We start from the raw sequence: 24,610 nt of genomic DNA on the forward strand, positions 1-24,610 counted from the left end.
CAGGAAGGATATTGAGGTGCTGGAGCAGGTCTAGAGAAGAGCAACGAGGCTGGTGAAGGGACTGGAGCACAAATCCTATGAGGAGAAGCTGAGGGAGCTGGGGTTGTTCAGCTTGGAGGAGTCTCAGGGGAGACCTCATCACTCTCTACAACTCCCTGAAAGGAGGTTGTAGCTGGATGAGGATTGGTCTCTTCTCCCAGGCAACCAGCAGTAGGACAGGAGGGCATGGTCTTAAGCTGTGCCAGGGGAGGTTTAGGTTGGGTATTAGGAAGAAATTTTTTACAGAGAGAATAATCAGACATTGGATTGGTCCGCCCAGAGAGGTGGTAGATTCTGCATCCCTGGAGGTTTCTAAGATGAGACTGGATGTGGCACTTAGTGCCATGGTCTAGTAACCATGGCAGTGTTGGATCAAGGGTTGGACTTGATGATCTCAGAGGTGTTTTCCAACTCGGTTAATTCTATGATTCTATGACTCGAGGAAAAGGCATGAAGCTGAGTCAGGGGAGGTTTGGGTTATATACCAGGAGAAGGTTTTTCACCCAGAGGGTGGTTGGGCACTGAAACAGGCTCCTTAGGGAAGTGGTCACAGCACCAAGCCTGATAGTTCAAGGAGCACTTGAACAATGCTCTCAGGCATATGGGGTGATTTCTGGGGGTTGTCCTGTGAAGGGCCAGGAGTTGGACTTTGATCCTGATGGATTCCTTCAAACTCAGCATACTCTATGATTCTGTGACCTCTCAGTGAAGACCTGCAGATAGTAGATCCTACTGGTCGTGACTTGCTACATGAAAGGATGATTTGGGTTGCTGACTTCCAACACTCTGTTTGTTACAACATCATGAAAAGTCTTCTTTGAATTTGAAATGACTCTGAGTTCACACAGGACACATACTACAAGGTCCAGCCATATTTTATAATTCTCCTTCAGTGTTGCAGAATAGAGACTGTCTTGTTCCCATCTGACAAGACTTGAGCAAGGCTGTGCATGAACTGAGGTGTTACTCAATGTATTTGGAAAACTTTAAATTGAAATATTGAAATGGAATTTAGCAAAATTTGAGCAGCTGAGCAGGATCACAGCTTTGCGCTTGGGTGTCTATGTGTTCTGTGCAAGTCCCAGTTTTGGTAAGTCCCTTTGGCTCTGCCAGTGTTGTGGGATGTGAAAGTGCTTGCCAGCTTCTGCATCCCTGAAACTGAATCTAGGCACGTACCATCTGCCTTTCCTCCTCAAGCTATGGTCTTCAGCCAAAGCATATTAAGGCATACAAGGAGACAGTGACAGCAAGTTTCAACAAATGCCCTAAATTAATGGGGGGGTCAGGACTGGTTGAAGTAGGGTACCATCGAGGACATGCAGCATATAATAAGTGATCCTTCAGGCCATATGAGTAGAGACATATATTCATTCTTCCCGCACAAACCAGTAGTGGATATCAAGGGAGGGATATTCTGCCCTTCAGTATAGGCATGATCTCTCTGAATCTGGCTTGAGCTGCTGCCCAAAATTAAATATGCACGTAAGTAAAGCTTCTGAGGAGAAGAAATGTTTTCTAATCAATTTCCATTAGGTAGAAAGATGTTACAGATATGTAGGTGGTAAGCTTTGCTGCCAATGAATTAATACATCTACAGCATTACCATCAATGGTTGTCAGAAACATGTGTTTGGTCTGCAAGACTTTTTTATACATTGACAATGACTGGCCAGGCTGAAAGTAGGTGTATCCATTTGAATCTATTTTGACCTTTGGTTCATGGCATATGCTCATATCATGTCACATTACCTCATCATATCACAAAAGCTAAATGTCATACAGTGTTGCATCTTAACCTAAGATGACTCATCAGCCCCTCTATTGTCAGATTATGTATAATTTAATAAAAGCACAGTAAATACAATGTCCTGTATAGTATTTTAGCAGTTAGCAGTCACATAAGAAGCTGAAGGCAATATTTATGTAAATGAAGAGATAAAGTAAAATTTATTTGGAACCTCTCTGAGGCTTATTTACTATTATTTCCATAAATCATTTTGCTATGTGTTAACAATTCTTTTAAACAATTTTTTTCAATACTCAGAACCACAAGCCCTTGGAAATCTGCTGCTTAGGACTCCCCGAATTATTACCATGTTTGAGGTGAAAGTTGCATCTGAAGACAACTGGCCAACAAACCAGTCCTTGTCTTCTGTGTAGTTTGGGGAGTGCCCTGCTTACCATGCTCCTAGCTTTCTCAGCCTATTACTCAAAGCCTAGCAACGTAATCAAGCTTGTGTGTGTTTATAAAGCTTATGTTATCTGAGTGGAATATTGAAGTAAAATCCCTTGTGACTTAAGGAACCAGTCACATGTTGCCAAAAATGACTGACTGTGGAGCTTGACACAGGATGTAATTTGTTTAGATGAATGGCTGACAAACAACTGTGAGTGATATACATGTTTGGATAAACTATAATCAATTTACAGGAAGCTCACAAACTGGGAAAAAAGTCAAGCAAAGGATACATTCATTCTGCAAATTGGTTAAGTGATTTCTCCAGGTCTACATAGCCTACAAAATACTAGTGCTTGATAAGGCTTGGAAGTAAAGGTTTAATATTCTAAGGACAGGTAGTTGCATGCAGCTTCAAAATGACACATGGCAGCCCTTTGGGAGGGTGGCTATCATGCTTTCTTGAGACAAGGGCAGAGGGGTGGGCAGGTGCAGTTGCTTTCAGAAGACCTTTGCTTCAGGGCACTGAGAAGTCGTGAAGACCTGGACATAGCAAGTTTCAAAGCAAATGCTTCTGATTGTTCATCTAGCTACTCATACCTAGCTACCTGTGAGTACAGGCAAGTGCCATTCCAATGACCATAATTTTGTCAGGCCATGTGACACTAACAGCTTAATTTCTTTTCCTCCTCCTCCTCCTACTCCATGTTGGGCATAAAGGAGGGAAGGAACATGCAGAACTGCGCCCTTCCTGCCAGGCTGCATGCTAAGATATTCCCTTTGTTCCTTCTGTGTTCAAGTCTTGCCTACTGTCTCACACATAAATCATAGAGTAATCAATGTTGGAAAACACCTCCAAGATCATTGAGTCCAGCCTTTGACCAACCACCACCTTTTCAACCAAACCATAGCACTAAGTGCCATGTCCAGTCATTTCTTGAGCACTTCCAGGGACGGTGAATCCACCACTTCCCTGGGCAGCCTGTTCCAATGTCTGACCACCCTTCAGCATGGCTTCAGAAACAGTGAGGAGCATTACACTTCTTGCATACAGCTTACCTGTTTTGAAAGTCTGGGTGCCATGTGATATTTGGCAGCACAGTGCCAAAGTAGGAAACAAGTGATGTGACTTAATGAGGGAATGAGGCTTCTAAGGTAGCAACCATAAGGATGACATCCTTATGTCAGATCCTTCTATGTGAAATGCTGAGGATCTGCAAGTTCCTCAGTAGCCGAAGAAACTTGTGGGTTGCCAAAGACTTCTTGGAAATACTCAACTTCTTTCAAGATTAGAGTTCCCCTATCACTCCCTCATTTTGCCTTCCTATTCCTCCTTCAGTTGAAATGTCTGATACTAACTAAATCATCAACTGAGTTAAGCATTTTAATAGGCTAAGTAATTATAACCCATGGTCATAGTAAATGATATGGAGAGGGGGGTTTTCAATTAAGAAATATTTTCCCATCCATGTATAGCATATGACTTTTAATGTGTAGGCCATATTTCTCACTTATTCTGCCACCCTGAGGGCACCACTTCCCTTTATATATATTTTAAAAAAATTGTTAATGGTGCACTTGTAATCACATGGCTGCATTTGAACAAATCTCATTCCAGACTTTCCCTGAAGGGTTTAATTATAGGGATTTGTGCAGAACTACATTCAGTTGTAATACTGGGTCTGCTACTGCAGCTGCTTGTTCATTTGAGTGTCTATGCTCCTGACCAAGTGTGCACAAAGAAATGTGATGCAACATTCAGATGAACAGCTTAATTAATGTAACTGCAAACTGAACCTCTTGAACAACAACTATATGTACCTTTCTGCAGAGTAGCAGATCATAATTCTGAGCTATCCCTTCAATATGGGAAGAAAACATGGTCCCAGTTTTTTTCATTATGTAATTTAAGTTGCTCTTTCTCTGGTATCCTCCAATTAAAGGTCTGGGTCAAAGACTGATATCTGCTACGCTGCTATAAATCTAGAGATGATACCTGGATTCCAGTGGAGCAGATCAGGATTTATACCAAATTCAATGAGAGTAAATTTGGCCTTCTAAATACGTAATTGTTCTTAAAAAAAAATCTATTAATCCCTCACAGCAGTCACTGATTGTGGCATTTTAACAGTAACAGACAGCATGATTGAGTGTTTTCAGTGCTTACTGACAGATGGTCACTGTTACAAAACAGTCTTCAGTAAATAATGACCATATCCAGATGAGAGATGGAAAATAGTTCTCTATTCTACAATCCTTTTTTTGCTGCACATAATGAAGTAGAAATGTTTCGTCAACTCCATTTTATACTGATCCTGAATGGTTAAAACTTCAATTTGAATGAAAAGTGGTAAGAATTGAAAGCAGAAAGGTTCCAAGTTGTTTTTATTTGTTGGCATCTAATAAACCATCGGAACTTTGTGGTTAATGTCATTCTATTCTTATTTCATAGTATACAGTTCCCTTCAGGTGCTAATGCAGCTTCTTTTGAAAGAACACAAGTAAGCTCAGGGTGAAGATGTGGTTTCATAGTGACAAGATGACAGTTTTGAAACTCTTATTCCTCATAACATGATGAGTGTGAGTGCACAGTGGTCTGTATGACTGAGAAAGAGATTTCATTTTAATCACAATGCTTCAGATCATACTGTGTATTAACAGTTTATGACATTAACATTCACAGAGCTGTGAATTTACTAGTTATCCTGTTATGCTACAGGAGTTATGTCTCTTATACTGTAAAGGCATCTGAAGCACCAAGTATGTTCAATAGGTGCCTCAAAAATGTTAGTAGATGTGTTGTTGTACACTAGGAACAGCACTGTGAAAGTACAAGTATTTCTATCTGTGTAGGAGGTGAGAGTCAAATGAGGGGAACAAATTGTCTTTCATCATATTGATAAATAATGGGAGTGTTTTTCAGAAGCGCAGAGACAACTTAGCCTGCCTGAACACATGCAGACTTAAATTTTTGAAGAATAAATTGTTGATTAGTAGTTATCCTGATTTCCATGGCAAAAATTCTCAATGATTCAACTGAGCTGAAGTGAAATGATGAAGCACACTGGAAAAATGATTGCACAGCTATTTGTTTCTGTGTTGACTGTTCAGGACTTCTAAAAGTAGGTAAGCTGCTTTTTTTTGTCTTTAAAAAGAGTAGGTAAAGCTAAGCATATGGAATGAACAGATCTATGAAATAAGAATGTTCCTGCCAGCTCCCAGAACCAAACTACCCTTCAGGAGTAAATTTCAGCCATGTCTTGCACGATCTACAGCAAAAACACTTATGACTTCCACTGAATCTTTATCTGTGCTGATCCTGCTTGCTCACTTTTTCACATTTGCACTTCACTACAGGTTAATGTCTGAGGTTTTAAACTGAATTATTTTACTTTGTAATCAGGGGGAAAAGAAAAACTTCCAAAACCACAAGCATCTTGCCTACCAAAGTTTTCAGGGCACACTTTGCATAAAGTTCACTACTATGGAGGTCAATGATCAGATTGAAATCAGAAACATCCATGTGTCTGAGTGACCCTTTCCAGTTACAAGTGCTCTTGGGTCATAACCTGTGGGTTTCATATCCCTCTATATGTTTACATGTGTTTAAATTAGGAATTGTGCTGAACTAGGTTCTGCAATTAGAAACAAGGAGCTATGCTTTTATTAGAGGCCATAATGAGTTCTCAGAGCTAGTCACTTGACCCTGACAAGCTGTGGGAAAGATTTTCTCTGGTGGTTCCCACTTGTTTCTGATAATGAAATAGCCTCTTCAAGACCAACTAATCTCAGGAAAGGTGAGAGACATTCTCTTATCTATTAAGTACCCATTTATAATTGAGAAGAGCATTTATGAAAGCAGCAGCATGTCTTTTGTCTTCTATATATAGGACAACATTCAGTGCTTATACTAAGTGAGCACTTTTGCTACAACTTGTTGGCAGTTTGAAATCCTGTGGGGAGATGAGTTCATGGCTTCATCACCTGCTAGAGAGCTATCACAGCTCAGCAAGTCTCACTGACCTTGAAAGCTGAATGATTACAGAGGTTTACCTTATCATATTTTAAAGGTGGTATCATAGAATGACAGAATAGTTTGGGATGGAAGGAACCTTAAAGATCACCTGGTTCCAACTCCTCTGCCATGGGTAGGAACACCTTCCACTAGACAAGGGTGCGCCCAAATCCCTATCCAACTTGGTCTCGAATACTTCCATGGATGGGACATCCACAATGTCTCTGGGAAACCTGTTCCAGTGTCTCACCACCCTCACTGTAAAGAATTTCTTCCTGATATCTAATCTAAGTCTATGCTCTTTTAGTTTAAATCCATTACATGCCTTCGTAAAAGTCCTTCTCCAGCTCTCTTGTACAGGCCCCCTTTAAGTACTGGAAAGTGCTATAAAGTCTCCCTTCTCTCTCCAGGCTGAACAGTGCCAACTCTCTTGCTGCTGTCATAGGAGAGGAGCTCCAGCCCTCTGATCATCTTCTTGCTCCAGACTGATTCCAACAGTTCATGTCCTTTCTGTGCTGGGGGCCCCAGAGCTCAATGAAATACTCCAGGTGGAGCATCACAAGGGCAGAGTAGATGGGGAGGATCACTTCCTTTGACCTGCTGGCCATGCTGCTTTTGATGTAGTTCAGGACATGGTTGGCTTTCTGGATGGCAAGCGGACATTGATGGGTCATGTTGAACTTCTTGTCAACCAACATCCCCAAGTCCTTCTCCTCAGGGCTGCTCTCAATCTTATCTTCACATGCCTTCATGTCAAGGCTGCAACAAAGCAAAATGGATCTTGTAATAGCAGTATCTGGATAAAGAGATGACTCCTGGCTCTTGGCAGTTTCAAGACCTTTTTCTTAGGTCTTTTCCAACCTAAAGAATTCTATGATTCTATAATTAATCTAAGTTTGTCTGCAACTTATATGTATGAAAAAAGTCTTTTTCCTCCTAGCAAAGTAACAATTGCTTCCTCATTTTCAGCCATCATAGTCTTGTGAAACTACTTCCCTGTCCAGTGGTACCTTTGATACGTTCTCTGATTGTATTCGAACAGAGCTAAATCTTGCTCTATCTCCTTACAGAACTCTCACCCACTTATTATTTCTGTGCATGAAAAGCAGAGGGAGACATAGGGAGTATTATTTCTCCAAATAAAAGGGTTTGGAGCTATCATGCATGGATTGTACAGGGCAAGGAAAACATTTCTACTACATGAAGGCATATAATGGAATATAATCTGCAGACCCTTTGTCAAGTTTTAATTGAGAATCTTAGTATTCCTATAAGGGTTTTATTTGTAGTCGTACTTACTAAGGAGCACATGTTAAATTTACAGACAGTAAAAGAGACACATGCACGCACACACATTCACAAAGTGTATCTCTGTGTGATATCACAATTATCACAATACTTTTTTTCATGTCGAGTGCTGTGTGCCATAGGTCACCATCTCAGCACATTCCAAACTCCAATAGTCTACTCAGTTCCTAGACTGGTCTTCCAAAACTGATTTTTTCCCTTCCTCTCTGGAGAGCTTTGAGTCTTGAAGCTCTGTTGTCTCTGAGATTGTGGATATGCTTTTCTCCATCAATGGCAAAACAAGCATCTCTTATTTTCCCACACTGCAGAAGAACCTCTGGCAGTTTTTATGTCATCACTTTGAATTGTGCCCCAGCATCAGGCATCCACTCAAATAACAAATATTGGGAAAAGAAGTGGGTCTCAGATGCCTCTTAAGAAGAGATCCTATGTGGAATCTGTCCTCCCTGCAAGTTTGCCAGTGATAACTTTCTAAGAACTTATTTTCAATCACCTCTTTATCTACTTTATTGTGAACCAAGGTACTGCCTACCACAGCACCCTATAACCAAACTGATGAGATATGATTCAGGTAATACTGGGGAAAATACTATCTTTATTAATTAGCTGAACAATCAATAAATTTGTGGATAACAGACAGCAAATTCTGTGTATGCAGTGGGATGAAGAGGAGTCAATGCTTCAGTAAACCTCTGGAGGACAGGGCTGATGTTCAGTGGGTACTGGCAACCTGAAGGAATGGGCTGGCAGAAGATTAATATTGTTCAAATACAAATTTAAATTTTGCATTAGCAGTGGAAAATCCCTATGCAACAGAACAGGCTGGGTGCTGATTGGATAGGAAGCGGCTTTGTCCATCGGGGCAAGAAGTTTCAACAGCATGGCTTTGTGGCAAAGGAAGCCAGCCTTACCACCTTCTACAACTTCACAAAAGAAGTTCTAGTAAGCTGGAGGTCAGGCTCTTGTCACAAGTAACAAGTGATAGGATGAAAGTCTCTTGTCACAAGCAGCAAGTGATAGGATAGGATAGTAACAAGTGATAGATGAGGCCTCAAGTTGTGCCAGGGAGGCTTAAATTAGCAGTAGCATCTTTGGAGGTATTTAAAAGACTTGTAGATGAGACACTTGGGGACATAGTTTAGTGGTAGACTTGGCAGTGTTGGGTTTACGGTTGGACTCAATGAACTTAGAGATCTTCTCAAACCTAAAAAATTCTGATTCTACAATTCTCCTTTTCTCCCTTAAGTACAGCGCTTCTTTACCATGAGAAATATGGAGTCAGATGGAGTCCAGAATGGACAATATAGAAACCCAGGTGTCAGGGACAAGGCACCTAAAAGGCAGGTCTTGTGTAATTTCCTTATGAGATCCAAATCCTCATCAGGATCTGGTGTTTTATTCCTATACTGGGATTACATAAAACAGTATATATAAATTTGCCATGATTACTTCCTTTTCTTCTTTTTTTTTTTTTTTTTTTGGGGGGTGTGTTTCTAGGCAGAGCATAATATGGATGTTTGGCAGGAATCTTGTACATGCACAAAAATAAGTAAACCACCTGTGGGCCTAAAAAATCAGCTGGGGTCAAATCCTGAATTTAACTGAAGATCTTTGTAAAATCATGGACTAGATCCACATTCCCCAGGTACAAATCAGCAAATCTGCAGAACAAAGAAGTCTGCTGAAGAGTGTTTTAGCAGGTCTAGAAAAGCAAGCACACCTACATGAGATATTCGATATAAAACATCCATCATTGTGCCTTTGATCAACTAAACAGAATGTCTTTCCCACCTCAGAGAAGCTGAGGTCTGGATGTTTGTCTCCCCCAGGAGACAAATGATGCATACTTTTCAAGCTGCATGATGTCTGATTTTGGTAACTACTCATGCCTGATGAGAACTCAGGGATTGTAGGACAGAAAATCAAGGCAGAAGGAAGTCTTTAAACTTTGAGAGCTATTTTTGGGATGCTGTCTTGATCTTTGATGATATGGTATCTCTCATTTTACAGTACTTCTAAGGCTTGGGGAGCCCTGATCTCAGCATGAACCCAGAAGATATGCTTCAAATGCACTTATTTTATATATTGTCCTGTTTTAGCTTTTGTCTTTTCTAAATGCTAAGTTCATATCACAGACATGGGAGCTATATTAGTAAAAGCTAGACTTGTGGTACTAAAATATAATAAATTAAGATTACTAGAGAAGTAATTTCTACTCAAGGTATTTTTAACTGCACAGACTGACTGGCACTAGATTCATAAAACAAGGATTTAGACAAAATTTATATGCAGGATGCTGGTCGGAACTTTGAGGAAGTTCATGATATCTGGAGATTTCCAAAGCACTTATCCAAACTTATCCATCCACCAACTAATGTTTTCCTATCTAGTCCTGTCACATTAGACAACTTCTTGCCTTTCTATCTGATTTATGAGGCTCAGACCACTCTGTTAGGGAGGTTCTGCACTAAAACTAACTAGAGATAGTTTTAATTCAAACAGTCCATATTCAGTTGCCTTTCCAAAAGGGTGCAAAATCAGGTCCCCTAGTTTTTGAAATAGTTTGTGACCACCAAGTTATACTACATTGTCAGACAGAGGAGCTATACCTCCCTAGGGTTCATTTAATAACTGTGGCTATTACCTTGCCATAACTTTCTAGCCTAGTGGTTTGAACAGTGAGAAAGTTGCATTCCAATTTCCATTTTTGGAAACATGTAAGTAATTTATATTAAGCGTCAATTAGAAACAGTCTGCAGCACATTTCTCCCCTTTCTTTGGGAGTATATGGTAGATTCAGCACTTCTCTTTCTGTACTCTAATGCCTATCAGAAGACAGATAACTACATATCCAGGCAGACTGATAAGGGGCTAGAGCCCGAATAAAAAACAGTATGGACACAATCATTAGCTAATAGCTGTCACATGAACATTGCTATGACAGCAATATACCTGTGCTTATAAAATCTTCCCTGTTGATACTTCTAAAGACTTCAGCAGTTCTGCTGCATCTCAAAACAAATACTTATTACTATGGTCTTTTCAGAGAAGAGTGGATTTATGAAAAAGTATGTTTGTGAAGAGTTGAAATTAGGTGTAAATTAGGACTGCATCCAACAAAGAATTTCAACTAGAAAAGATGAAAAATGTTGAAATATTTAAATATTCTATTTCAGTATTTTAAAGGAAAATGTTTTGTCCCAAAAATAAACATAAAAGTTATGCTGTAATTTCATATAACTATTTTTTTTCTTTTATCATAAAATTCTGTTTGAAAATTAACCTAAATTGGCACAAAAGGAAACAAGAAAGTGCTAAGCAGGGACTTTATTCACATAATTGAGAACCAAAGCAACCTACCTAAGGTTGAAATAAATACTTCTAGATAATTCAAGATGAGGTTGTTTACTGTAATAAATCAAAAATCCTCAAAAAGTCAAATTGTGACTTGACCAAACTTTTGCCTATGACACTTCACAGCCAAATTCATGATTTGGCAGGATCCAGCATACATTAATGTGGTTGGTGAAAAGGCCAAACCACAGGTGGGAGAACAGACAATCTTTGCTAATGATCTCATTCTCACAGCCACAGCATAAACCAGCACTGGGATTTATTTATTTCTTCTCAAAATGAAAATCCTGAGTATACAGAGAATAGCAAAACTGGAAGAAAAGCATTTCCTTCTGTTTTGTTCAGCTACTGTCAAATAGTTATGCTCAGGTGTTTTCTTTTTAAAAACTATATATTTAGAACACAAAGGCATGAAATATTTAACACCATTCTTGAAAAGTGATTTATACAGAGTTTAATTACATTTATTATTTAACAGGCGAATGGCAAAACTTACTTTAGGTTCCTCAGAGCATTTCAGATATTAGCAGGCTTTTTAGAGATAAGAATAACAGGATTACTAGGGATGCAAATACTATACAGCAGAATTAAAAACTACAATTAATATGGCTATTACTATCACTTTAGAACTATGCTACAGTCTATTATGCTTTCTTAGCAAGTTAATGAAATTCTTTGTCCCACACACAAAGAATCTGTAGTATAATAAAGTTAGTAATGAAATAAGTAAACCTTTTAGAATAAAAAAGGATCACTGGCAAAAAAAAAGGTAAATGCAATTCACTTACTCAACAAACATACTATTGGTTTTTAAACATTACAAATTTTTATAAGGTTTATCACTTCATGCTGTACATAGATCTTTTGAAAAATATCGGTGCATGTATTTCTCTGAACTTCTGAATCAGTTTTTAAAAGCAAAGTTTTGCTTATAATCTGCAATAAGAATTACAGCAACTAAAAACACCAAGTGTTATTTCAGGAGTAACAAGTAAGGTATACAGGCTTTAAAAAATTTCTCATGCCAATAGCAGTAGTTTTTCTTTTATTGTGGTTTAATATGGTTCCAGAATTCCCTTGGCTTTAAGATCAATGACTTTTTAAAGTGTAAAACATACCTAATTTTTCTTACCTTATGCTGAAGGACAGATTGATTTGTTAGGTGTTTCATTTTTTTCCACATTTAAAAATTAAGCAATAAGGCACAATGTGGAGGAGTGATTATCTGATGATAACCCCAGCATCCTGAAATTGCTTTATTGCAAAGATAAATATATTTTAGATTGTTCACTGGATATTAAGAGCATTAGCATGCTCATAGAGCTTAATCTTTCCCTTCAGAATATTAAATTCATAAGGCTTTTTTTCATCTAAGCTATTTTTTAATGTGCAAGATAGGACTTCATATACTGAAGAAATACTGTAATTGGCTGGTGCATACTCCACTGAGGAGATTAATTTACAAGCACTGTACAGTTCTGCTAAAACTACTTCTCAACATTTCAAAATGTCAATAGTATATTTTCCCAGGCCTGTAAACACATTTTGATACACAATATAAACTTTATTGGTAGCTTTAAGACACCTCTGGGGGTAAGACACAGTAGGGTGTGAATTATGGTATAATAATTCCCTACCAATTGCACTGTTAGGCATGAGGCCAAAGGCCAAGGGACCAATGAACACACTAGGTGTGAATTATGGCATCATAAGTCACACTCTAGAGTGTCTTACTGCCATTAGAGAAATATTTAAAACATGTTTTAATCCAAATACTTTATTCCTATAGTACTTTATTTTAATGGAGTATCCTGAAAAATCTTTCCAAGTAAAAAGTGAGCCATTATTTAACCTGAAATTAAAAACAAAATTGAAACAAAACAAAACAAAACAAAAAGTCTTCTATCTACTGCTATTTAAATTTATCGCATTGCACTGTGATAACACAATTTAAGGAAGAGCCACAGAAAATATGTTTTACCTAGGTTTGCAAAAAACAGTACAGAGGCCTCCTACACATGTCGGAATAACTGGCTATGCTCATTATCTGGAGAATCAGACTGCCACAATCAGGTTTGTACTGGCTTCTCCCATGTAACTGTATTGATGAAACTGCTAAAAAATCTACATACTTTTTTCCCACCCTTGGTTCATACTGCTGTAATAGGTCACAATATAGACCTTGAACAAGTAGCAAAAGGTTTCTTGAGCTCCTGCAGCTGAGGCTTCTCACAGCTCTAACACAACTCTTAGTAAGGACTGCAAGCAGGATAATGTACATTTATAATGTTTCCCATTTTAAACTCCATTTGACAAATACCTTTTCTCCCCTCTGAGTACTCCTGCATTCCAAGTGCAGCAATGACAACAGTGTCATCCAGAGATACACAAGCTCACCTTCCAAATAGCTTGGTGGCTTGTAGCAAGCTCAGTGCAGAGGCAGGGATCTTGGCATGATTTAAACCGGCTTCTCAGTCAGTTTTTACAGCTTGTCCTAAATTTCCAGGCTGCTGTGGATTGATTGTTACCAGTCGCCAAGCCAGCTAGTAAGCACTAGAGTTAGCAATATAATAGAGCTTATGAGAGGGCTATTTGCCAGGCCCATTTGAGGAGCAATAAGTCTGAGGGTATGTCTGCATGTCTCAGTGCAGTGAGGTGTTCAGGATTGCTAGGCTAGCTGAGTGGATGTTATTGTGCAGCCATACACATTTATGTATTATGTATAGCAATGTTGTCCTGCGTAGGGATAACAACTTGCATACTGGAAGCAACATAGTTGCAAGGTCACGTTAATTACCTCTCTTGCACCCAGTTCTAGAGCCTTTTCATTTCGCTCTCACAGCGGAATCTTCATATGTCCCTGGTTATCTGAGTGAAAAGACAGAAACCTCAATTCTTCCAGGCACAGCCTCATTCTGACATAATTGTGTTGCAGATGAGAGTTGCTTTCTGCATAACCTCACTCATAGTGGTTACCTGCCCCTTCTGAGTAAAGTCATGATCTACGGCCATTTGCATCAGTCAAAGGTAAGATTAGGAGTCTGGAGTTCCTCCTTTTCTATCTTACAAAGAGGACTTCTGTGAAGCTAACAGTAGTAACAAGGTAGAATTCTGAGCTAACCTGGTGTCTCCTCTTCCTTGTCCACTCAAACTGTCTATATTAAACTCCAGCAAGAGAAGGTGCTTAATTCTGCCTACAGCTTGATGATACTCATGGGAACAATTTGTTTTGTTGCTTTCCTGTAAAAACAAACAAGCAATTGCTTTTTGATATTCAGCCTGCTTGAAGTGTCTGTCAAACATGATGGAAAAACCTACATCTCTAAGGATTTTTTCCTTTTCCAACAACTTCCAACCAAGAGTGAGCTCACTTTTTTAGATCTAGCTTACATTTGAAAATATTTGTTTTATATTCATTTGCAAAATTGGAAACAGATTTTTGTGGATCCTGATAGGAATGGGACAAACAACCAAGAAAAGGGTTTCATATTGGCTCTACATACTCCAAGAACTTAAAAATAAGTGGTCCAGGAAAAAAAATATGTGAATATATATATAAATTACACCTTTTAGTGGCAAAGCAGTATTTCAAAGACTGCCGAGCAGTAGCTAATGAGTTGCCAGCAGCATGTTTTTCATAAATTAACATTACTGCCCAGAACTTGTGTATACCAACTAGAATGCTGTTATTCTGAAACCATTTCATTACATGAAATTTGAGGTATAAACACATCACTGTGCTACCATAATAAGGACATAATACTTTGATATACCCATCTCTGTAAAGCCTTCTGGCTTGTAACAGTAAATCACAGCCCTATTTTCATACGTCATTACCATTATGTATCTTTCCACTGACACCTGACCTTATGCATAATCAGGCATGAATTTCAAACCACACTTACAATCTAAATGAATGTCTCGTTATTTTACATAACCCAGAATGAAGTAAGATTTGATATATAACTGCAGAATTCACAGTTCACACATTCAGAAACGCAGGTCCACTGGAAAGAGGTAATGGTCTCTAATTTGTGACTGTGAACAGCACCAAATGACTCCTGCGCTTAGGAGCTTTGCAAGAATTTCAGGATTGGATTTTAGAAAGGATATTGACAGTTCTGAAAAAAATAACACAATGTTGAAACTGTTTGGTATGTTGTTAAAGATAAACTATGAAAGAAAAATGCAAGTACTGAATTTATTACCTGTATTTTGAAGAAAAAATGACAGCACCAATTGCATAAAGTTATAAAACACCAGGAATAAACATGTAAATAATCTTCATGTTTGCAATGCCAATAGAACACAGACATCTACAAAGAAATATATATATATATATGTATACATGTAATATAATAAACCCATTTATTAGGGAACGAGAAACATATTTTTTGTACTGTATAAAACAGCTGTACAGTGTGCACACAGGCTTTCGTGATATCTCTAAAATGTCTGTCAGTCACTTCTCCCCATCATCATGTGCTTAATGTAGTTTCTTCATTGTCCGTGGGAGAACTCAAAGTGACTGTCATGTACCTTTACACTAAGTACTTATAGTGCAGTTTGTCTCCATACATATTTACACACGCATACATACATATACACACAGGTGCACACATATATGTATACATGTATATATATGAAAAGAACAAACACACACATGTACACACACACACCCCAATTCTAAATAGCTCCTCCATCCTGTGCTATTGAATTACTGCTTATAAAAAATCCCTGCACACTTTGTGAAGGGAAGAAAACTTGCTGATTGTGCAGATTGCAGTCATTAGTTGGTTTCATTCCTAACAGTCTGCAAACACACATCTGAATCATATGGTGGTATCCCATATGCCTGAAGAGAGTCTGTTGCAGGAGGTATCTTCTACCTTCTTCAGCAATGTCGGCTTCTTACAAGGGGGTGGAGGTGGAGCTGTATTTCTTTGCTCAGTGTTGTGCAAGATTTGCTGCCAGTCTTCTCTCTCTTCACATAGCTTTCTCCTCCAATCTAGAAGCTCTTGCAGAGCCACACTCTCGTTCTCTGAAAGTCTAAGCTGATGAATAACCTGTAAGAAGAAAATAACAATAACAGCAATAATAGCAATAATAATAATAACAACAGCAGCAATAATAACAGTGGATAAAGTTAATTCTCCTGGCAGTGTAAAATCACAGCATCTCTGTTGAATGATACTTCACACAGGATCCTCTGCATCTTTTGCCGTGGATGTAAACCTGTAGGCAGGACAGTTTCAGGTCCCGTTTTCTTATTTCCTTAGTCAAGATCTCAGTGACATGTATAAACTATATATATATATATACACATAATATATATATATATACATAATATATATAAACAATAATCACTCTCACCAAAATAACCTCCCCTTGAACTCATGAGATGTGTTTTATACTGCCAAGCCCTGTGTGAGGAGGGAACCACCCTTGGAGCATTATAAGCTTATCCACACATTCTACTAGCAAGATGAACAGAAATCCTGAGACAGTGTGAGCTCGCTTAGACGTGTTAGATGGTCAGTGGCTGTTACTGCTCCCATTCTCCTATTTACAATTAAAGAATACATGTGGCTAAGCACTCAAGTTCTATACTTTTGACGATGGAAAGCTGCCATCATTTGAACTACAGCTGAAAGAAAACAGATTAAATAAGCCTGATAATAATTTGAAGCAACCTTGTCCTAAAAAAGGCTTTAAAACTTCATGCTTAACTTGCTGTCCCCACTCCCCATTTATCATTCTTTATACCGAAAATAAAGAAAAGTAGTGATTTAGAATTCCTTATTGCAACCTCACGTCTGAAAGTCACAGAACTGAAGTTGTATGAAGCAGGTGACAAAAATGAAACAAATGGAAAGAACTCCCCTATGTCAGCAAAGGGTGCACAAGCACAATTCTCTGAAACTCACAGACTGTCTACAGTGATGAGTAGTCTGTATTTCTAACAAACTGATCTTAAAACTGCTGTCATGTAATACTTTCATACTCACAAAATACTTTCAACAAAGCAAATAGCAGCTGCAGGAGTAGCAAGGTTTTTCCCCTAAATGTAAATACCCAAATAGCTATAACCACAAAACTATAACCTGTGTTAACCTCTGTTGCAGCTTAGAATTAGTACAGCTACTTGTCACAGATTTGTATTATCCTTAGAAACAGGGGCCAGTCATTATCTTCCTCTAGAGAATACACTAACAACTTCAAATGCAGTTTCAGCTCGCCTGAATCTAATTATAAATTCATCCTGAACTAGCCAAACAGTTCTGTACTAGATTCCTAATCCACCTAGAAGGAGTTGTTCCCTCACATTTAACTTCTCTGTTCCAATGATTATTTACTTTGTTCAAGCCAGTTTGAAGCCTTCACGGCAGCACAAGTCCAGGAAGCGAAAGTCCATCTCACCATCCTTTAAGACCTACTTAACCCATGTGCAGTACAGCAGTGCCTAGAGCAGGTACTGAGATCTATTCATTTGGGAGTATTCTGTAGCAAAGGGGCTTACCTAGGGAATATGAACCAAGCCCACCATAACATCTAATGGCCCACAGCTCTTACTCTGCTATCTTCTTCCTTAAGAACCCCACAGGGGCACCTATAAGAGGCATCTATAGCATGACTATAGCAGTACTTCACCTCACACAATGGAGACGTTCCTGTCAATCTTGCCCTTATACTTCTTGTTATAATGAGAGATGGATGCATGTTAGTTACCATGATAAAGGAAATTATGTGCTGTGCCCTTAAATGCTCATGAGACACCACAATCATGATTGGTTCCAGTTGCAGGGAGAGCTGAATTGATATGAAGGGCATTTTTGTCACTGACAGGCAATGAGGTTCCTGCGGTAGAAGGAAGACTTTGCTATTGACTGTGGCTCCAGCTATTCCTTCATGGTACAGATATACAGAGGCTTATACAGGCTTTACACTGTTGCTTCAAATGTGTCCTGTGCAAGTCAGACCTTTCACACACACATGCTATTAGAGAAGGAATGAGCCCTTGCATAGAGATTCCTGAATATCCATGGTCAGTCAATTTGCTTAATTTCTGCTTGAGTGATACTTCAAAGAGAAATGTATTAACCAATAATATCTCTTAATAACAGGTATAAGTTCAAGTACAGTTTTAAATTCTGCATTTTTAAGAAAAAAAGAAAAATTGAAAGTGTTTGAAAGCGTTCATTAAAGTATATCTCAATTGCATATCTGTGTGAAATCAAAAACTTCTTGGCTTTTATATTTACATAAGAGGCAACAGGGCATCTCAGCAACTCAAAGGAAAATTAAATGTTCCACAGATATTGCTAGAGGTATATCACAGACTTCTTATGTACCAAAACACACTACTTTTTTTTTTTCTTCCAGTGGGCTATAAAAGAAGGCAAATTAAAAGTCTGCACTTGTAAACAATTTATCAAGAAAGATAGGTCAGGGGGCTTTATCTTTTAGAACAGCTATATAGTTTGTAAGGTACCATGGCTTACTCTGGCCAATTTCTGTAGTTTTTTTGTGTTTAATTTATTGGCATAATCCAGTTTAGTAAACACATAGATTAGAATTCAGTCTTCCCAATTTAGACACCTTATTTGTTTCTACATTTTAGGCATTTCATGAACCTGCACTAGGCATGCTTCTCTGAGAGGTGCTGTAATGTATAAAAGACAAACTTTGTTAGACTGTCATGGCAAAAGTTTCATATGAGTTTCAGAGATAAGTAATCAAAGACATGCCTGACCACTGGCAGGTAAGTACACTTATTAAAAAAATAGATATTTTGAAACATTGTTATTGGATGTGCTCAGGTGACAAAAGTGTAATAGCATGACTTTAATGAAGTCCAGAAGAATTTTTAGTTTGAGAGATGGATAACGTAGTTGAAAACAGACAGTGCCACTGCTATTCTAAAGAACATAAAGGCACACAGGTGCAGGGTGAAAAGCGAGTACATTTTGCCTGGGCAAGGCAATTGACAAATGCATCCTATTTATAGCTTATAGGCACTGAAGAAGCCTTATTATACTGACCGAGCTTACACAAGCTGTAAATTAATGTTGGGTCAGCAGTTTTGCTATAGAGCTCATTTTACATTGTATAGTGGACAAATGTTGGTCCCATTCACAAGTATATGCACATCTTTTATTGCCTTTTTTTAAAACAGGGATGGAAAAGTATCTCAAACCTTTATTCATTATGAAACTAATCCAGTAAGTAGGCTGGAAAATTAGCTTCAGCCTGGATGAAGGACATACGATGAAACTGCAGTTGAAATGAAATGGGGAAAATGCACAAGAAGTGGCACAGCTCTAAATGAACCAATTAATTTAATTAGATCTATTTGAATAACATTATATCTTTCTCTTTTCCATTTATGATTAGACCTGTGACAAGCTATAGATCTATTATAAATATTCATTATAGAAAAGGTTTGCTGAATAATTTTACATGAAGCACAATGTAAAACAGCAAGCTATGTTTCTTCATTATTATTCTATATCCTGAACAGGTATTTTGTGAAGGGTGAATCAGGTGTGTAGGAATTAATTACTTTAAGAAAACTGATTTTTTAAATGAACATTAAACAAACAACTTCAACCAACTGTACCAGCAATACCAACTGTAGACCAGGATTTTCCTACTCAAAGTCAATGGTCAATCAGACATGGTCAACACCGCATTTGGGCTAGACCCACAGAAACATACAGCACTTGAATACCTGGCATTTAACAGTCCTGCCATTTGGTGGAAATACCATCCCTGTGTTTGGTATTCAATGTTCTTACTGAGCAAACAGGAAGACTTGAAGTGTCAAAGACAGTCATACACAAAAGAAGAGCATGTGGTGTTACCATAGCTATTCATTGGAAACTGCAATGGCTTGAAGCAGTTTAACAAGATCCATGTTTTCCACTGCAAAATATGGCAAGATGAACGAAATAGATTTGCAATGCGCAGCCCAGGAAGGAGATTTCAGGATTCCTTACTCCCACCTCACAGCACAAATTCTCAGGCTGCAGAAGCAAGTGGTCTCCTCTTAGCATTAGGGATTTTAGCTGGTGATAGAACACCAATGACTCAGTTCCATCAGGAAATGCATGGAAGGACTTTCATTATCATCTACAGGTTAGAATATATTGTGAAATTAGAAGATGTGGATTTGACTTTTCTATATTGGGTCTAGCTGAGATGAAGATAATTTTCCTCACTGCGTTGGTAGCTAGAAAGGAGCTGACAACACACCAGTGTTTTGGCACACATCAGCACTGTCTCTCCAACATTCCCACTTCACCAGTAGGCTGGGAGTGTGCAAGATCTTGGGAGAGGACACAACTGAGACAGCTGACCCAAACTGACTGAAGGGATATTCCACATCATATGATGCCTGCACACATAAGAGAAAGGAGGTGGAAGGGGGGACATTCATTATTTACAATGTCTGCCTTTAGGAGCAACCGCTACGTTTGCTGAAGCCCTGCTTTCCAGGAAGTGGCTGGACATTGCTTGCTGGTCAGAAGTAGAGAGCAAAATACTTCTTTTTTTTTTTCCCTCCCTTTGCTTGTGCGTACAGAACCATAACTTGTGCTTTAGTAAATTGCCTTTGTCTCCACCCATGAATTAATTCTCCATCTTATTTTCTCCCCCCGTCCTGTTGAAGAGGGGAGTGACAGTGGCACAGTGTCTAGTAGGAGGCCTGTCACCAGTAGTGTTCCCCAAGGTTCTATACTGGGCCCAATATTGTTTAACTTGTTCATCAGTGACTTGGATGAAGGAACAGATGCTTCCTCAGCAAGTTTGCTGATGATACAAAACTGGGAGGAGCAGTTGATACCTCAGAGGGTTGTGCGGCCCTTCAGAGGGACCTTGACAGGTTGGAGAGATGGGCAGAGAAGAACCTCCTGAAACTCAACAAGGGCAAATGCAGGGTCTTGCACCTGCAGAAAAATAACCCTCTGCACCAGTACAGGTTGGGGGCTGACCTGCTGGAAGGTAGCTCTTTGGAGAAAAATCTGGGGGCCTTGGTGGACAACAAGCTGTCCATGAGCCAGCCGTGTGACCTTGTGACCAAGAGGGCTAATGAAATCCTGGGGTGGATTAGGAAGAGCATTGCCAGCAGGTCAAAGGAGGTGATCTTGCCCCTCTATCCAGCCCTGGTGAGGCTGCATCTGGAGTGCTGTGTCCAGTTCTTGGGTCCTCAGCAGAGACAAAGAGCTCCTGGAGCACGTCCAGCAGAGGGGAATGAGGATGTTTGGGGGGGCTGGAGCATCTCTCTTATGAGGAAAGACTGAGGGAGTTGGGCCCATTCAGCCTTGAGAAAAGACAACTGAGAGAGGACATCATTAATGTGTATAAATATCTAAAGGGGGGAGCTAAGAAGATTCTTCTTGGTAGTGCCAACCACTAGGACAAGAGGCAATGGTCAGTTGCACAGGAAGTTCCACCTGAATATGAGGAAAAACTTCTTTACTGTACAGGTGACCATGCACTGGAATAGACTGTCAAGACAGGTTGTGGAGTCTCCCTCCCTGGAGACCTTTAAGAACTGGACACAATCCTGTGCCATGTGCTCTAGGATGACTCTGCTTGAGCAGGGAGATTGGACCAGGTGCCCCACTGTGGTCCCTTCCAACCTTACCCATTCTGTGATTCTGCGATGGAGCATCTTGGTGGGCATTCAGGGCCAACCCATCACATTTCTCTCAGGTTAAGGAAGAGAGAGACCAAATTCTCATACTGAGAGGACACTGCAGCTACAAGAGGTAGACACTGAGTGCAGGGCAGGAGGACTTCTGCTCCTCTGCTTTGTGCTGTCCATGTCCAATTACTATGCTAAAGTAAATACTTCAGTGAGTCCCTTGTGGTTTTAGAGCAGAAAAAACATTGGAGACAGATCACTTTGCTGTATGCTGGCAACCGTGAAAGTGTTAGAGCTTGATTTTGCCTACTGAGTTATACATATTTGAGTATTGCATAGTCATTAGAGAATGAGCCCTTGAATTGCCTTCTGGATTTAACCTTCTAACTTCTGTCTAGATTTCACTTTACAGCCTAAAGCAGACATACTGGATTTCAACTTTGTCTTCCACTCAAGATGAGTTGCTACAAGGTAAGGCAATAAAGTATTTTAATTACTGTCTATTTCATAGGTTAGTTAAAAAATTCAGAGAGTTTTTAATTATAGAAAGTTGAAGGTTTAACATTTTAAATCATTTGTGACAAAAAGTATGCCAGATAAAATTATTAACAGGCCCATTTAAAATTAACTTTGAGTTATTTAAAGATTTGGATCTAGAATCTCAGAAAATTCATTCTGCATTAAAAGATCGAATGTTATAACTTTACAGAGGATATTTTGTAAAGTTCAGAAGTAACAAAGAAGTTATATTGTCTGTGTGTCAATTGCAACAGTCTTAATCATCAAGCTGTGACTATAGGGCTCATTAAACAGTTTGCCAAACAGAGATTTATTAATTTGCGTTGGTAGATTCTTTTAAAATCACAACACAGTTTAAGGACATACATAGCATATAAATCTGTGCTCCTGAGACATTTGCATTATGCAGCAAGTTTGTATTTTCCCTTTGCAGAAATAATGCCAGTTATTTTCTTCAACAGGTTTGTCAATGTTGGTGCTTTAAAGTAAATGACAGTAGATGCTCACAATTAATTATTACATCATTAATGTTTGTCTTCCATTAGTTAGTAAAGTTGAGGTCACATCACAGAATCCATGGAGAGGCTGTGTCCAGAAGAGCAATGATTTTACCTTTCCAAAGTTTGATCAGAATCTAAAGTGAATGATGCAATAAATGTAAAATCTTGATGACAAATTATCATAATTATTTTAGAAATGAAACTGCCTTGACAAAACCCATGTTTATAATCTCTTTCAGTTTGTAGGCTGCCTAAAAGTAAAAACAAATGGATTTCAGTCAATAGATGACTTACAGTTATCTTTATTACAGCCCTCAAAAGCAGGTCACAAACCCCAGTGGGTCTCCAGTGGGATGACTAGTTTTAAAGACAATAGCGGTAAGGATGTTCTCACCTCTCATTTCAAAATTAAAGACACAATTTCATTCAGTAATTATGGAAATAATTCTTACTGCATGTGATTATTAGCAAGAGCAACACATTTTGATTCAATCTGCATGCAACTCTCTCACAAAATTTCTAATTCATTTGATGGCTTATTTATCTATTTATTTATTTATTTTATTCTGATAAGCTCCTACACTGACTCTTTCCAAACATCATGCATGTCACATCTTTTTTTCCAAACTATAGGACAGGCACACTGCAATCTCTCAAAAATTCTAACACTTCAGGTTCCAACAGATGTGTTTCATTTTTTTTCTACGTAACAAAAAAAGTCAAAATCAGGAAAAGGTTGCTTTTCCACCAGTCCTTGAACAAGGAAAAAAAGGAAAAAAATCCTGTTAGCCTCTTATTTACCAACAAAATATTAATTTCAATATATAAGGGGAAAGCACACAGTAAGCCAATGTTGTGTTAAGAAGCCTAGGCAAGCACGCAACATAAATCAAATCAATATGTAAATTTGTGTTTGACTGGGAAACCTGCATTGGCCATGTAAGACTCCAGCAGGGAGTAGAGAGTAGCTATGATAAATGAATTTATGTGCTTCAAGATTCTAGTAAAAAATCTTCAAATACCAACTGGGATCTGAACTGATTCATGTGATTGTCTTGTGAGTGCTGGGACAGGCATTTTTTTTGCAATAGAAGACCAGTGGGTGTAATAACTTGATCTGTGATATGAAACAATAAAATTATTTTAGTTAACTGTTCTTTTAAACTGCTAATGATTTTTCTTTGTGTTGGAGCAACTTCATTATCTTCAAAAATAAAACTCTACAAATGGATGGCAAATAGGTTTATTGGAAATGAGAAAATGGCAAAGAAAACAAGTACTCTCTCTGGTACAAATCTGGAATTGCTCCAGAGGAGGTATGCTAGCATAAATAGAGTTAAACATGAGATCCATAACTGAAAATATACTGCATTTGCTCTGTTATAAACAAGAAAATATTTTTTCTCCTTCACTTAAAATTTCTTATTCCACCAAAAGTGTCAAAAGAATAAACTTCCTTTAACAGATATTATATAGATGATAGATCATAGGAAATTGTAACTGTTGATTGCAGGTAATCTTAAGAGTAACTTTATATTTAAAATAAAACTAAAAAGGGATGATTCATGAAGAAATGCTTTCCCTTTTGACAAGCAATTTACAGCTATCTGTTGGGGGGGTTGTTTGTTTGTTTTGTGTTGGGGTTTGTTTGTTTTAAGAGGTTTTGTTTGTTTTGGTTTTTCTTCTGTTGTTTTTGTTTGTTTGTTTTGTTTTGGGATTTTTTGGGGGTTTTTTTTGGTGTGTGTTCTTATTTTGTTCAATGGAGTTTCAGTTTTCTTCCAAACATCGGTTTTGGAGTGATCCTGTAACAGGAGATTCTGGTGTCGGAGGCCATGCAGGTACAAATATCTTTGATTGCCCAGTCCAGCCCTCTGCTATCACATGGCATTTTGAAAACTCTCAAGCTTCATCCTAAAAAACTAATTCCACTGTTTGCCTCGATTGTGCTTTCTGAAAGGATTTCCCAAAAAAATTCACTACAGAAAAATGCACTAAGGATTACTATCTACAAAATGAACTCTGCCTCTAGAAGCCCATCCTCACAGACCACTG

General features: G+C 38.5%; 1 protein-coding gene across 5 annotated transcripts in view; it reads right to left on the reverse strand.

Moving 5' to 3' along the window:
• Nucleotides 1-6,639: 6,639 nt before the first annotated feature.
• Nucleotides 6,640-24,610, reverse strand: part of MYO16 (myosin XVI) — a 360,734-nt gene continuing 342,763 nt past the window's right edge. For 4 of the 5 annotated variants that reach the window (XM_027675112.1, XM_027675113.1, XM_027675111.1 and 1 more), the window contains exon 35: nt 11,134-15,957. In XM_027675112.1, coding sequence (XP_027530913.1) covers nt 15,724-15,957 — 234 coding nt within the window. In that variant the 3' untranslated portion in view covers nt 11,134-15,723. Of the gene's footprint in view, nt 6,989-11,133; nt 15,958-24,610 lie in introns of those variants that run through there. The other variant, XM_027675110.1, reaches the window with a different exon arrangement.

The sequence above is a fragment of the Neopelma chrysocephalum genome, unplaced genomic scaffold, assembly GCF_003984885.1.
Source record: "Neopelma chrysocephalum unplaced genomic scaffold, ASM398488v2 Primary Assembly neopelma1_25, whole genome shotgun sequence".
Lineage (NCBI taxonomy): Eukaryota > Metazoa > Chordata > Aves > Passeriformes > Pipridae > Neopelma > Neopelma chrysocephalum.